General features: G+C 39.0%; 1 protein-coding gene across 3 annotated transcripts; it reads right to left on the reverse strand.

The window, feature by feature from the left end:
* Nucleotides 1-15,113, reverse strand: LOC126690566 (protein TRIGALACTOSYLDIACYLGLYCEROL 3, chloroplastic). 3 transcript variants are annotated; one of them, XM_050385769.1, is made up of 10 exons: nt 14,332-15,111; nt 13,277-13,405; nt 11,759-11,854; nt 11,534-11,611; nt 11,384-11,445; nt 11,199-11,274; nt 10,532-10,639; nt 966-1,141; nt 791-875; nt 1-457 (listed from the first exon to the last, which is right to left on the reverse strand). In XM_050385769.1, the coding sequence occupies exons 1-10, from the start codon at nt 14,533-14,535 to the stop codon at nt 419-421; spliced, it is 1,053 nt and encodes a 350-aa protein (XP_050241726.1). In that variant the 5' UTR covers nt 14,536-15,111; the 3' UTR covers nt 1-418. The 3 variants fall into 3 exon arrangements, with proteins under 3 accessions (XP_050241726.1, XP_050241740.1, XP_050241734.1); XM_050385783.1 differs by lacking the exon at nt 13,277-13,405 and having other exon boundaries at nt 14,332-15,113; XM_050385777.1 differs by lacking the exon at nt 791-875 and having other exon boundaries at nt 14,332-15,113.
* Between the last annotated feature and the right edge of the window lie 1,079 nt (nt 15,114-16,192).

Consider the following 16,192-nt stretch of genomic DNA (forward strand, 5'->3'; position numbering starts at 1 on the left):
TCTTCAATATGAATTTTCATTTAGGATGAGTTCACTTTTCTCTGAAATTCTGATTAGAATAAGTTTCTTTACCCCACTACAATGGGGCCAAATGCAGGTCCCAACAACAAAAATTTAAAGGTAAACTTAAAAGAAATTGATGACAACAAATATCACGGTGGTGCCTGTTCAGCATATATGTCTAAATGCAGGCACTTCTGACTGCAGGTTGCTGAGTAGAGATGCAAGGGAATAATTTATCTTTGAAGCCTAAAAATGGAGCTCTAAGATTTGCTTGTTATGAGAGTCTACAGAGAAGGTCGGGGGGGAGAGTCTAAATTTTGCGTCTCCATCAGACCCATTTCTTCCTGGAAATTCTACCGGTACCTATGAATCAATGACCATGCATCGTCTCATATATCCACCATAGACTAGATTCCTAATATCTTATTGGTCCATCCAAGCTCCCAGATGCAAACTGAAAAAACAATTACGAATGTGAGCCTTCTTATTAGAATCATCACAAAGTTCAAAAACTTAATAAAATGAGAATTTTAAATTCCAGCTAGCACATTATTGATTGTGGGTTTAATCTGAGTTTTTTAAGGATAAGCATCTGATACTTTTAAGGGCAAGCCGTCTGCTACAAGGAATAAAACACACCATGAAAATGACAACCATATCAGGAAAGTTGACATAGGTTGCATTTGAACTAGTTCAGGAAATAAAACATAGACATGTTTATTGTGTGTGTGTTTATTGATTGAATTGTAAACTCAATTTTTTTTTTTTTTTTTTTTTTTTTCATTACCTGTTTAACAATTGGATTTGCTGATGTTGTGAATTCATGAGTCATTCCTTGCCAGACAACCTTACCCTCATAAAGAAAAAGTAACCTATAAAAATTGAATAGCTACTTGAATTAGTGAAGTAAAATCACTTAGCAACAAGCACAACCAAAAGACATAGTTTGGACAAAGCATAACCTGTCCACGGCTCTTCTAATGGTACTATGTTGGTGAGTAACAACGACATAGGAAGCAATATTCCCAGGCTTTCCCAGCGCATCCTCGCCTTTCATATGGACTGAACGGATGAGATCTTCGACGACAGTAGATGCAATTGGATCAAGTCCAGCTGTTGGTTCATCATACAAAAGCACCTGTTCAGTGGTGCAAAGGACTGTCAGGAGATGGGTGTGAGGATACCCATGCTATAAGTTTCGCACATGCAGGGTCTTGCTTCCAACTCCATGGCAAGTAATGAAACTAACCAAAACTACCAGCTGTTGCATATAAGTTATGGATGCTTCCCAAAATTGCAAAGAATAACAAAAACTACTGAATTCCTATAGCTAAAAACCCTAATACAAATTCGCTCCAGTCATATTAACCCTCTTTTCCAGATCTCTCCATTTACAGTCCTGTATCATAGAAATAATTAACACCAAACCAAAACCCAGTCCCTGATTGTGAAATTAATTCCTCATCTTTCAAATAGATAAATTCAGTGTGCATTTTCACACAACTTTTACTTCCCTTTTACCAACAGATCTTCCTTACATTCATAATTCAACAGGATAGAGGGAGGGAAAAAGACGAGAAACAATGCATAAATAGAAGTGAATATTAGAGCAAATGTTAAGCTAGATACATTCAGAGTAATTTCCATATCCATTGATGAGTAAATAGTCTTTAACCTATAAAAAAGAAAAAGAAAAAAAAAGAAGTGAATATATTGGAATAATTCAGACACTTGAAGCATCAGACTGCATATACAATAACATTACATTCTAAAAACTAGCCTTGAACCAAAATTATTGACACCTTGTCAATGACAAGGGCTCAAGAAATAGGACACTGCAAGTTTAAGGCTTAAAGACATGCCAGCATGTAAGCACGCAGCATAACACACAGAGTAAGTCCCAGAGCCAAGCATGAACCTCTTGACAAAGACAATGTTACAGTCAAAACATGTTTCACATCAAAAATTTTATTGGAGGAGCTTAACAACTTTGTTAGAGTTCATGTTTATGAGCTTTGATATACATTGTTGGCCCACTTCCTAACACCTTAAACTATTGAATTTGATGATTCTAATACGGTATCAAAGCCTTGATTTGACTAATAAGTCTTGTATCAGAACCTAGAATCCTGGGAGCCTCATTTGTTCAGTATCAGTTCCAGTGTTTGTTTTCTGTTTTGGATCTGTATGTGCAAGGCCCACATTAGGTTCAATGCTAATGAGTGGGCTTGAACATGAGAAAGGGGATGCAGGAGGTTGATCTTTGTGAGCTTGATATAAATTGTGAGTTTGATATGCTACCCATCAAACCTACTGCCTGTTTAACCACAGCTTTAGGTAACAGTCTTGTACAGTTGCAGTTGAGATTGTGAACTTTACGGTTGGGCTTAATCCAGGTCGACTGACCAAACTAATTAGGCCCACTACACAGCTAGACAAGCACAAGAAGCAACAAATTTGGTGCAAATGAAATTAAGAGCTTGTGAGTGCTCTCTCTCACTCTCACATAGCATGTATATTCCTAGGACAAGATTAAATACAGTAACTCCAACTTGGGACAAATGAATTATCCCAATATTAGATCTGTAGAAGTATAAAATGTTTTATAAATACTGTTTCAAACATATGCTTGCCATAGACCAGCAAGTCCACCTAAAGGTCCTAAACAAGCTACCAAGCACCTCAGGTGCTAAGGTCTAGGTGTAGCAGAGGAGGTTTTAGAGCATATCATCATTTAAAAAAAAAAAACCCATATTAGAAGCAGCAAAATCATCATATCTCTGAAGACTAGTCAAAAACAGAAACAGTAATGTACATAATAGGATATTTTGGAAGAATTCACTTTTTACGTCAGAAGTTGGGAATTTATGTTAGCTTTGTTCAAGTGCCAAGAGTAATTTTGCAAAACCATTTCCTGAAGTAGGACTCATCTTTGAATAAATCTTTTAAACACTGCACAGTGGTTGCAGCATTTACCTAAATTTAGGGTTCCACAATAAACAAGGTTGAGATAGGAGCTTAGCTGTTACAAATTATTTTCTGTTAAAAACAAAAAAGCAATGGCTATAATGAGATTTTCAGTGGGGAGGGTTAGGGGATTATGTCAAATATCACTTGGTAAACTGGAAGACAGTTTGTGAACTGATCCGTTGTGGTGGTCTAGGAGTTAGAAGCCTTGTGTGTTTTAATAATGCATTGTCAGGAAACTGGCCTTTGGCAGTATGCCACTGAAAGTAACTCTTAAATTCTTACTGGTGAAATGTAGTGGCTTTGAAGCATGGGCAAAATGTGGGAGATTGGATTTCTGGTGTGCTTAAGGAACCTTAAGGTGTGCCCCTCTGAAAACATATCCAGAGAGATTGGATTTCTGGTGTGCTTAAGGAACCTTAAGGTGTGTCCCTATGAAAACATATCCAGACAGGGTGGGGGAGGTTATCTCAGTATGTCAAATTCAGGGTGCATAATGGTTTCTGTGTTATGCTTTGGCTTGACTTATGGTGTGGGAATACAAGTTTGAAAAATGTCTTCCTGATGCTGTAACGTACAGCCAGAGATAAAGAGGCTCTTCTGGTGGCTAAAATAAATTGGCATGTTCTCAACTAGGATGTTTCATTTACTAGAGTTAACGATTGGGAGGTGGGGAGTTTGCAGTCATTTCTTTGTGTTCTTTATCCCATTAAAGTTAATACAGATGAGGAAGGCTGTTATGGATCCCTACTAGGAGTGGTATTTTTGAGGTAAAGTCTTACTATCAGATACTTAGTATGGGACATACCCCTCACTTTCCATGGAAAAAGTATATGGAAGGTTAAGATTCCTCTGAAGGTAGCTTTTTTTGCAAGGAAAGCAGCTTGGGGACAGATTCTCATGATGGAGAATCTTCGAAGCATAATATTTTCCTTGTAAATTGGTGTTACATGTGTGAAAATAATGGGGAGAACATTATGCTGTTGGAAACAGGGCTTTGGAGGACATTATGCTGTTGAGATCAGGGAGACCATTCCTTGTGTGATGTGGACCATTTGGAGGGGGAGAAATCTTTGTACTTTTGATGGGATTGAGTTGAGTGTTTGTCCGGATGATTCTATGAATAATTATAGTGGGTTTTAACCCATGGTGTTTGGCTTCAACTTTCAAGAAAGAAAGTGAGATTGGGATAATTAAGTCCTTCATAGGAAAACAGAAGTTTCAGCCTTTCATGACATAAGGCTACATTTTCTGGCTTAAGCATCTAGCTATGCATGAAACTTTGTGAACCGATCAAAAGAAATCTTTCCTAACATAGTTGTCCAAGAGAACTTCACCCTCACCCTTTTCTCACACTTGAGTGTCTGTGCATGGAGTTTGGTTTCTGTTGTTTAGTTTCTTATAGTCATTAGGATTTTCTTTGCAACATTATGGGTGGTGTTCGTAGTTTTTTTATTGAATCCAAACTTTTTCAACTGGTGGTAGAGGAAGGAGGACGGTATTTTTCTTTAAGGATTTTTGAGCGAAGCAGGTACTTCATGAAGTCGGTCTTTATGGGTAAGAATGTGGCACATTGGCTGATGAAGAGTTTAGAACAGATTGTCGTTGGGATTAGTCCTAAGTATTTTTATTCGTTCAAGGAAGGTGATTTAGCTTACACCCTCCAACGGAGCTCCAATTCTTTTGGCTTGTTCCTACTGTTGACTAAATTTAAAGTTGGTGGGTCTAGGAGGTCCATTACTATTCCAGTGGGTAGAGCAAAGAATGGATGGAGGGTTTTTGGGTTAGAGTTAAGGAAGTTGTTAGAACCTGAAAACTATGTGAATGGTGGGATTGGACAGTCGAATTTTGTGGCTCAACTTCGTAAGGATAACTCAGGGGTTCAACCCTTTCAATCTTTTGCCAATACGGTGCGTGGGCATCAAGTGTAGGTCAGGGGCAGAAACCAGTTAGAGAAGCAAAACCCAGTTATTAAACAAAGAATATTGAGCGCAGCGCCGGTGAGCTTACCAGGTCTAACGACTCTAGGAGGTAGGGTTGGGGGTTCTCGACGCAGTTTTGAGGAGTTTAATGTTGGAAAGACAAATCTGGTAGGTAATAATAGAAGATCTTCGTTGCTTTTCAAATCAAATGGGTTTGAACATGGTTATAGAAAATATCATGAACTAGGAAATTCTGACTGGGCAGGTAAAAGATTGACTGTAGAAGTGAATGGGGAGGGAAAAAGGAGTGTAGCGTGGTATAAAGAGGGACTGAGGAGTTCTATTTACATCTCAAAAGGTTAGAGGGAGCAGAGGGAGCACGTGTCTAGTGGGTCTAGTGGGTCACGGGTTTACAATTTTTCTGTGATGGACTTAGACCAAGAGGGTTCTCATGTGGGCCTACCGGTGATCCCTTTTCCAGAGCCCACCGGCCCAATTACAATGGAAAGGGGTCCAAGCCCATCCCTGGCTAAACCGAGTCTCTTAAACCACATGTGCCGCCGTAGATCTTGCTGAGGAGTCGTCAGCGCCACTGGAAATGGCCGGTATAGCGCAACTTGAAGCCTCGATGATGGTGATGAGCTCAACGGGTCAAACCGAGAAGTTCTGTGTTCTGGCAAAGGTATCGGAGGTGCACCGTGATACTTTTTCCGATGGGTTTCGCGTCGGGGACTCACAGGCGACACTGGATAGGGCCGATATAGCTCTATTCCACACCACAAGGACAGATATGGAGTCCGTTCCTCCAACCGAGCACATGGATTGCCTTGCGGAGACTTCGGCAGTGGCTGAGTGTCTAATTTCTATTGGGCATCGCGCCAATGAGCCTCCGTTCACTCTGGGTAAGGTAGAAACAGAGGTTGATAGGGCATTCAATGGCCTTGTGTTATCCAATTACGCTCTGAGTCCACCGAGAGTTGGGATTGAGGTAAGGGGTGTTTCAGGTGGAGATGAAGGTGGTCGGGTTGAGGGTGCAAGTGATATTCAGGGGACAGTGGCTTTGCCTGAGGTCCAAACAGCTTATGCTATTGAGGTCTTGGGTGATATGGACAGCTCTTCCCCTTTGATGTCTATTAATCTTCTGGAGTTGGTTGTGACGGCTGAATTGAATAGTATTGCTAAGGTGAGGAGGTTTGATACCTCATTGAATGTTTCTAATTGGGTGAAGACTCCCCAGCTTCAGTAAGATGATGGGGCTTTCTTTGGGTCGACATGAGAAGAGGTGTATAATGCTATTACAAAGACTTGAGACGGAGATTGAGGCAGCCAAGCTGGTGCATAGGAAAGATGCTGCACACCGAAAAGATGTCTCCAAGGTTAAAGGGAAGACGGAGTTGAGGAATTTGATTTCCTCGGTTAATTATGATGGGAGATAGTTTTCTTTTCTGTGTCTTTTTGTCTGAGGTTGTAGTAGGGAGTCTACAGTTTTAATGAAGTTAAGAATGGTTTCATGGAATGTTCAAGGTTTGAATGATTCGTGGAAACGTTTGGTAGTTGGAAGTTTATTACGAGAATGGAACTGTGATGTAGTTTGCCTTCAAGAAACTAAGCTTGCAGGCATGGATAGACAATTGATTTGCAACTTGTGGAGTTGTCCCTATGTAGACTGGGTAGCTTTGGATGCGGTTCAGACAGCTGGTGGGGATTTGATGATGTGGGATAGGAGGGCTTCAGAAAAGTTGGAAGTAATGGTGGGTCAATTTTTCATTTCAGTTCGGTGGCAAGGTTTGGGGGATGGTTTTATTTGGGCATGCTCTGGGGTTTATGGCCCAAATGATAATAACTTGAGAGGGCAGATATTGGATGAGTTGATTGGAATTCAGCAACTTTGGGAAGTTCCATGGTGCTACATGGGATTTCAACATTGTTCGGTTCCCAAGTGAACGGTTGGGGGGATTACGACTTACCCCGACTATGGAGAATTTTTCTGAATTCATTAAGGAGCTTAGCTTGATAGATTTGCCATTGGAAGGAGGGAGTTACACATGGTCGAGTGGTTCAGATCAACCTTCAATGTCTAGGATAGACAGGGTTCTGGTTTCTCATGATTGGGAGGATTACTTTCCGAATGTGACCCAATGGGTTTTACCTCGTCCCATTTCAAACCACTTCCCCATATTAGTGGAGGCAGGAGGGATATTAAGGGGGAAAAGTCCTTTTAGGTTTGAGAACATGTGGCTAAAGACGGATGGGTTCAAAGATAGGGTTCATTCTTGGTGGAATCGATATTCTTTCTGAGGTACTCCCAGTTTTGTACTTGCCAAGAAACTGAAGGCATTGAAAGAAGACATTATTCGGTGGAACCGGAGTGAGTTTGGAAATGTAGAGCGTCAGAAAAAAGAATTATTGGAGGCTTTGAAATTATTGGATGTTAAGGAAGGGGAGCTTGGCCTTTCTGAAGTGGAGTTAGGTGAGAGGGCTATATTGAGATCTCAAATACAGAACCTTCTCTCATTGGAAGAAGTCTCGTGGAGACAGAAATCTAGGATGCTTTGCATTAAGGAAGGAGATAACAACACCAAATTTTTCCACAAGGTGGCCAATTCTCGGAGAAGGTATAATCATATTAGAATGTTGGAGGTGAATGGAGTTATCTATGAGGATAAATCCAAGATGGCAAACCAAGCTGTACAGTTTTATAAAAACTTGTACAAGGAGACAAAGGAGTGGAGACTTTTCGTGGAAGGTTTGGAGTTTGATCAGATTGAAGGGTTGGAGAGGGACTGACTTGAACGAAGGTTTGAACAGTAGGAGGTTCTTCGAGTTGTCAAAGAGTTGGAAGGAGATAAAGCTCTAGGTCCCGATGGTTTCTCTTTGGCTTTCTTTCACCATTGTTGGGGAGTTGTGGAAAGAGATGTCTTAGCCGTGTTTGAAGAGTTTTATCAACACAATAAGTTTGAAAAATCTCTTAATGCAACTTTCATAGCCTTAATCCCTAAGAAGAATGGTGCCTCCAATATTCATGATTTTAGACCTATTAGTTTGGTGGGGAGTGTTTACAAGATTCTGGCTAAGGTGTTGGCAAACCGCTTGAAAGAGGTTTTGGATCAGCTGATATCTGAGTCTCAGAATAGTTTTGTGGGTGGTAGACAGATTTTTGATTCAGTTCTCATTGCTAATGAGTGTGTTGATAGTAGGGTGAAGAGTAAGATTCCGAGAGTTATTTGTAAATTAGATATTGAGAAAACCTATGATCATGTGAACTGGGAGGCTCTTCTTGATTTGCTGAGGAGAATGGGTTTTGGGGTGAGGTGTTGTAGGTGGATCCGCACATGCATATCTACTGTCCAATTCTCTGTCTTGTTTAATGGGTCTCCAGCAGATTTTTTTGGGAGTTCAAGGGGACTAAGACAAGGGGACCCGCTATCCCCCTTGATGTTTCTGGTTATGATGGAGGTCCTCAACAAGATGATGAAAAGAGTTGAAGGGGCTGGTTTGCTTCAAGGCTTTAGGGTTGATGGTAGATGGGGTGGAGGGGTATGTGTCTCGCATCTTTTGTTTGTGGATGACACGATTTTGTTTTGCGATGCAGATGAGGAGCAGATTCTTCATGTTCAGATGCTTCTTCTTTGTTTCCAGGCAGTGACAGGTTTAAAGGTTAATGCGTTGAAGAGTGAGATGGTTCCCATTGGGGAGGTTCCTAATGTCGATGTCCTGGCTGAGATTTTGGGATGTCGGATCGGGTCTTTGCCTATGACCTATCTTGGTATGCCATTGGGAGCTTCTCACAAGTCTCCTACTGTTTGGAATCCTATCTTGGAGAAAATTGAGCATAAGTTGGCCGGTTGGAAGAAGTATTTGTCAAAAGGTGGAAGACTAACGTTGCTTAAAAGCACGTTATCTAGTCTTCCCACTTATTTTTTATCCCTTTTTACCATTCCTACGCATGTGGCCAATAAATTGAGAGGCTGCAAAGGGATTTCTTGTGGGGGGACTCCAAGACACATTTGGTGGGATGGGACAAGGTATGTGCACCTTTGAAAAACGGTGGGTTAGAAGTAAGAAAATTAACTACATTTAATAAATCCTTACTAGGGAAGTGGTTATGGCGGTTTGGGATTGAGGAGACAAGGCTTTGGAGAAGGGTTGTAGCTCTCAAGTTTGGGGAAGAATGGGGGGGATGGATTTCCAAGCTAGGTAGAGGGGTACATGGGAGTGGCTTGTGGAGAAGTATCCGCATGGGATGGGAGGATTTTAGCAAGAATATTCTCTTTGAGGTAAGGGTGGGAGATAGAATGAAGCTTTGGACAGATCAATGGTGTGGGGATTCTCCACTTAAATTGACTTTTCCGAGTTTGTATGGGATTGCATCCAATAAAGGGGCATCGGTGGCCTCTTCTCTTGAACGGTTGGGGTTAGAGGAACAGAGAAGCTGGGATGTTCATTTTACTCGGAGACCGAATGATTGGGAAATGGGTGGTGTGCATGATTTTCTCCGTACCTTGGGCTCAAATCTACCTCCCACTGAGAACAGAGATCGTATGCGATGGAAGTTGTCAAAGAATGGGGATTTTGATGTCCGATCGTTTTACAATAAGTTGAGAAGCCCCTTGCCCATCATCTTTCCTTGGAAAGGTATTTGGAACGTTAAGGCTCTGTGGCGTGTTTCCTTCTTTGTGTGGATTGTTGTATGGGATAAGATCTTTACAGGTGATAATTTGAGGGGTAGAGGGATGGATTTTGTCGACTGGTGTATCATGTGCCATAGTAATGGGGAGAAGGTGGATCATTTGTTACTACATTGTGGTAAGGCTTATTAGTTGTGGAGTTTGGTGCTTAGATCTTTTGGGTTTTCTTGGGTCTTGCCAAGATCGGTTGCGGATACCTTTTTTGGATTGGCCTGGAAAGCATTTGTCTAGCATTTGGAATTTAGCTCCTTTATGCTTGATGTGGTGTCTTTGGAGGGTGCGAAATAGGAGGACTTTTGAGGACATGGAAAGTTTGGATGACAAGCTCTTGGCTTCTTTCCGTGGCTCTCTATTTGACTGGTCTAGGGCTTGGGGACTCACCTCTAGTGATTCTCTCCCTATGTTCCTTAGCTTTCTCCTGTGTATTTAGTATATTTTCCTTTCTTTTTTCCCTTTCTTTTCCCTTTGTATTTTTCTCTTTGCCTTATGTTTTTCTGCATAAGGTAGTGTTCTTCAATATACATCTTTATCATTTATCAAAAAAAAAAAAAAAAAAAAACTTTGTGAACAGCCTATTGCTAATAGGGGTCTTACATACAAATCTAGGATATTTGTGTCGTTGTGGATTCTAGTTTCATATGTACTACTACAATTCAAATTTGATAGACCATGTCAAAAAACAACGGAGAGATGTATCCCAAAAGGAAGCAAATACCAATCATTCACATTCAGTCATAAAAATTAAAATATAATAGAACTGGAAAAATAATATATATAAAAGTAAATTATTATTGTATAAGAGGGTCCGACCCACATGTACACCAAGAACTGGAAAAATAATAATAATTTGGGGGAAATACCCAATCATCAATTTAAGTACTAATGCAGGAAAAAACTAGAAAAATAATGGTAGGAAAAGAATTAATAAATCTACTCATTTCTTCAACATACCTCAGGCTCTACTGCTTCCTGTGTGGTATCAAAAATTATAGACCGAGCTAAAGCAACACGTTTCTTCATTCCGCCAGACAATTCAGATGGTAACCGATCCTCAACTCCCTGAACAACAACACTCAGTTAGATTGTGAATAGATGTAATATTTGAAGTTTAGGTATCTTCAGTGGCAGGGGAGGAGTGAAGTGACTGGAGCTAGGCAAGCAGTGCTAGCGGTTGGTATAAATAGTTGAATGCAGTTTTTATGCATTGGCTGGAACTTAAACTCAATTATATAACTAGAAATTTCAATTGGAATAACTAAATTAAGAATATTTACGGTACATTAAATTACCACTCTCCAAATACAGTGGAAAGCAAACTAGCACCAAATGGCTAAATAGAATTCTTCTATGAAACCTTGGGAAAATGTAGATATAGGCAAGGGGAAAAATATCTGAAGAAAACTCATTTGGTTGAACATTTTTATGTGAAAAACTACAAAAGATCCCCCCCCCCCCCCCCCTTCACCCCAAAAAAAAAATATAAGATGGAAATTGAGCAGTATCTTAAAACTGATAAATTGCTGATCTAGTCACAATCACTCAAGCCAAATCTTTGAAGTTTGGAAAGATAGCCACGATTGATTCTATCAAGAGTGATAACTTGATATTTGAAGCATACCTTTAAGCCAACAGCAGCTAAGGTTTCCGTCACAAGCTCTGCAATTTTGTCGTTAGGCATGCTTGAGTTTTCATATCTAAGCAATTCACAGAAATTGGTCATTTCTTGCTTAAAAAATAAGTCCCAAGGAGAAAATGATACAAGACAACACTACATTTCTAAAGATAATCTAGACAGCCTCTTACAAAAGGAAACCAACATTTTCACGAACAGTCAAAGAATCAAAAAGTGCTGCACTTTGAAACACCTGTAAGAAATATAGTAAATAATTTAGAAGGGCCAATAGCTTAAGTCAATATAACTATAATTATATAAAGCTTAAATGCGAAATTTACAAGTCCAATTCTTAGACCGGTTATTTCCTCATCACTGATTAAACCAGCTCTCCTTCTACCTCGTATGTAAACCTCACCCTGTTTATTAAACAATGAATATCAGTCTAAACAAGAGTACCTGAGGAGCAGCAGATTAAAGTATAATGCTAAAAGCTTACTAAATGGATCAAAATAAACTAATTAAGCAATTTTAAGAGCATATGGAAGACAGATCCAATCATATACCGTGTCTGGAGCAAGAAGTCCAGCAATGATTTTTAGAACTGTAGATTTTCCAGTGCCAGAGGGCCCAATTATTCCAACAGCTTCGCCATGTTTAATCTATACATTGGAAATAAAGCGTAATTAATGCAACATAAACCAAAAATCAAGAGAATCAGAAATTAAATTAATCAAGCAAAGAATCCTTCCCTAGCTAGGAGGTATGGATACGTCAAATATCCATTGTATCTAAATTTGATACAAATCCATACCATATATGCCGTTATACAACGGTATATTGGATACGTATTGGATACAAATCTGTAAATTTGAAATTTAACTTTTATCATGAATCTAGGATGATAAGAGAGGAAGAACATGGATATTGCATGGATACTGATGCGGGAGATGCAAGAAAATTATTATTTAGTATTATTTATGTTTGTTAGTCAATTGTATTTTTATGTTTTAGGTCTTATTAGTTTATTGGGTTATTAGTATTTTAATTTAGAAGCAAGGGTATTTTTGTAATGAGGCAATTAGGGTTTCCTAGCCAATTAGAACTAGGGTTTAGTAATCCTTTATAAGCAACCTATTGTACTCCTTGAGGAGTTAGTTGATATTTTGATGAATGAAAACAATGGCCGTTTGGTCTTTCTTTGGTCTGGTGCTGACTCCAGGTCTACTCTAGGTACTGACTCTTAGTGGTTTCCCCGCTTGGTGCTGACTCCAAGCAAGGCCTAGGTGCTGACTCCTAGGTCATATATTTTATTTTTCCGTTATTTCAATTTTGTTCCGGTTGTCCTGAATCAGATACATTTCAGGGGGTGGGGGGTGATGATAATGGGACTAACAAAAACAGATTGGCAACATTATTATTAAAAATAGTATCATCATATGTAGCACTTTTGTGGGTGACGTTTACTACAGAATCCCATGCCTAATATGTAGTAATAATAAATAACCATTTTTTCAGCATAATATGCTGCATATTTCTAATTAACAAACCATGCCCTCATGCACATGCACACACACTAGTTTAGATAGTTAATCACCAGAATTTTTTTTCTAAATTTCCTTTAGGTAATTTGTTGCACCCAATGGATCTTAAACTTCAAGATCCATGACTTCACCCTTCACCCATTTTTGTAGGGAGAGGAAATGCATTTTGGACAAGCTCATTGGCTAATTACCAAGCAATTGAAACACTAGAATCATCATGAAAATTAAGCCTGCAATATAAATCTAGATTTCATCTTTAGGATAATAATTTTTAGGTGATTAAAAACAACTAAAAGGGTAAAATAAAAAACTGACAATAATGATAATCAAAATATAAATATACATATATATTACATATCACGCATCAACCCACCCACCCATACACACACACACAGACTGGGGGTATAAGTATTTCTCTCGATATAAAACCATTAAGAGCCACCCATATCAGTATCCAGGCCCAACATCACCGTCATTTAGTTTGGTCTACATTACTTGAAATAAACATAATAACATGAAATTAAATATATTAAGATTCACCTTGAAGCTCACACCTCTCAATATATGCTTCTCGCCAAATGACTTATAGACATTTCTGCACTCAATAAGAACATCTGAATCATCCTCAGGCTCCTGTACTGTGCTTAAATTCTCCGATTTAAATGAATCCTAGTCGGCCAACACAAAATGAAAATAAAATCCAAAGTTTACAAAGAAAAAGAACAGAATGCATAGTGAATTCTGGCAGTTGAACACAAAAGCAAGTCATTATATTACCCATAAGTCACGAATCCAACTATGAACATAGGAACTGTATATGTTCATCAAGAAAACTAGAAATTTAAAATTTATATGATTGCTAAATATAGGAAGTTAATTGAAGACATCTGTATCTGATTACAATACAAACTAATAAGAGACAATATAACTAAAACTGACTGCAGTTGAAGTTAATAAAATGCAATTTGGTTGTCATCAATTAAGTCTACAACAACAACAACAACAAAGCCTTAGTCCAAAATTTTTCGGGCGGCTATTGATCCTCAATAGATTAGTTAGAGTCGGCCACATGTATTCTAAATCCAATAATTCAAATTGCTCAAGGATTTGGAAAAAAAGTGAAAGAATTTGATATTTACCCATAACCAAAAAAAAAAAAAAATCACAAGAGCACAAACAAAAAACCTAAGAAGCATGGACACTACAAAAATCAGATATACCTAAAGATATGTTTTAATTAGTTCATTGTAGTATCCCCTCCATGTTATGTCCAAATTTTGATTTTTGAAGAATTTCCGTGTCCTGTGTTGTATTTGGATCAGTGTATGAGTTCATGCTTCTTAGCAAGAAACAGAAAACTAAAAATTTTAAAATAACTATTAAAAGTCTAAACTACACAAGGAAGGTGTTTACACAAATAATGACATGTCTAAAGAAAACAACATAACGATATAAATGAAACCCAATGTGATAGCATTCACAACTGACAGATAAAACAAATTGCTTTTGCAAATGAGCAAATTTAAAAAAAAAAAAAAAAAAGCAATATATACAAACAAATACGAAATTGAGTAATCACAAATGCAAAGAAATACATTGAATTTGGTGGCTGAGGATTCATCACTTCTCAAGTTCTGTGGAGACGCCACGCAAGCACAAACAACCTTTCTCTGCTCCTTCCTTTGCTTATAACAAAACGAATTGATCCTCTTCCCACCTAAAACTGCAAATCTAGCGGACCGAGAATCCCCATTTGGTATAGTCAGAGGAAAAAGAGCCGAACCAGACAGCAAAACCATACTTTTTCAAAGGCGATCGAAACCTTTGGAAGAAAATTCAGGATCTGGGTATTGGAAATTTTGGATTTTGAAGCAGACCCAGATGGGTTTATTGGGCAAAAAGCAATTTGGAAGAAAATTTAAGATCTGGGTAATGGAGCATGGAGGATTTGAAGCATACCAATTGAATCTCACCACAGAAGGTGAACTGGAAATGAGTTTTCAATATGAAAGAGAGCCTTTGAAAGTAGAATAAACAAAAGAGTGAAAGAAAGAAGAGAAAGGTAAGATAGATTATTATTATTATTATTATTATTATTATTATTATTATAGAATGATGAGAGAAAAAAAGGGCAAATTGGTTGAATTTTCAAAGAGAAAGCGTGTTTATCAGTATCAGTGACCTTTTGTTGAAATGTTGGCGGCTGTATGCTTATTGTAGCCTTTGTAGGACGGTGTCTCTTAAGTGATTGTTACTTCAGCAGCTGGTTCTTTTCTTTCCTTATTAGCTGATGCTTTTCTTTGGAGAGTGGAAGCACCTTCACTTTTCTGAGGAATCGAATCATGCTTGTGTTTGGTATGAGGCTCCTGTTAAACGTGCTTTTGAAAAAAATATTTATCCCAGACTTAGCGTGTTTGGTTTCATTTTGATTAGGAATGACCATGGATCGGGTTCGGGGCGAGTTTTTTGATATCGGACCTGACCCGCAGGCCCTCCCCTGTTATCCGGACCCGGTCCGTTTAATAAATGGGTCTTTTTTTTAGCCCCATACTCGTCCCATCGGGTCTCCGCGGGCCCCGTCCAGCCACTTCTGGGCCTAATCCGTGGCCCAATCCGACCAATCTTATTAATTAAAAAAAAGCACAAGCACAAACAGCAACAGCAACACAAATACAAATCAATCAACATTGAAGCATCAGTCTTGTTGAAATGAGATTTTTATTTTTTAGACAATAAATAATAAATAAACATAAAAAATAGAGGAAACAAAACTTCATTTATGGACTGATTCTTATATGAATCCTCAAACATCAAATACCCAAAAACAAAAACTACTGAGGAAATGAACCCAAAAAAAAAAATGAACCAAAAAAAAAAATGAAGAACTCAGACAGTAGCTTCGTCGACGGTGATTTCAACAATCTTCGCCTGACCTCACAAAATCCGTGCTCCTCTGTGACAAACGACGACCACCACGAGATCCGTGCTCCTCCACAAGGGTGAGGGTGGATCGATGAGTGAATGAGAGTGAGGGTGAGGATGAGATGTGAGTTAGAGTGAGAGTCAGTGAGGTGGTGAGGGGCAAATGAGATGTGAGTGAGGGTGAGAGTGAAAGTCAGTGAGGGTGAGAGTGAAAGTCAGTAAGGGTGAGGTGAGACTTGAGAGAGGCGGCTGAGTTGAGAGTTGAGAGAGAAATGAGTTTTAGGGTTAGTTTTATGATATATATATATATATATATATATATATAGGTAGGGTTTTTTGTAATTTTATATTTAGCTAACCGGGTCGGGTCGGGTCGGGGTCCGGGTTCGGGCTGGGTTTTTTTAAAGCCTGGAACCAACCCGGACCCGCTTCGGGTTTTTTTTTTAAACCCAAACCCGACCCTATTCTTTATTGGGTCGGGTAAAACCCGCCCCATTAGGGTCGGGCCAGACCGGGTACCCGCGGGTCGGGCCC

Source organism: Quercus robur, chromosome 1 (genome assembly GCF_932294415.1).
Source record: "Quercus robur chromosome 1, dhQueRobu3.1, whole genome shotgun sequence".
Lineage (NCBI taxonomy): Eukaryota > Viridiplantae > Streptophyta > Magnoliopsida > Fagales > Fagaceae > Quercus > Quercus robur.

What these genes read in the sequence shown, in the direction of transcription:
- LOC126690566 (XM_050385769.1), bottom strand. Translation starts at nt 14,535, where the DNA reads ATGGTTTTGCTGTCTGGTTCGGCTCTTTTTCCTCTGACTATACCAAAT. An exon ending in CCGGTCTAAGAATTGGACTT is followed by an intron (nt 11,446 to 11,533) that starts GTAAATTTCGCA and finishes TATTTCTTACAG; the next exon opens with GTGTTTCAAAGTGCAGCACT. An exon ending in ATTAGAAGAGCCGTGGACAG is followed by an intron (nt 876 to 965) that starts GTTATGCTTTGT and finishes CAATTTTTATAG; the next exon opens with GTTACTTTTTCTTTATGAGG.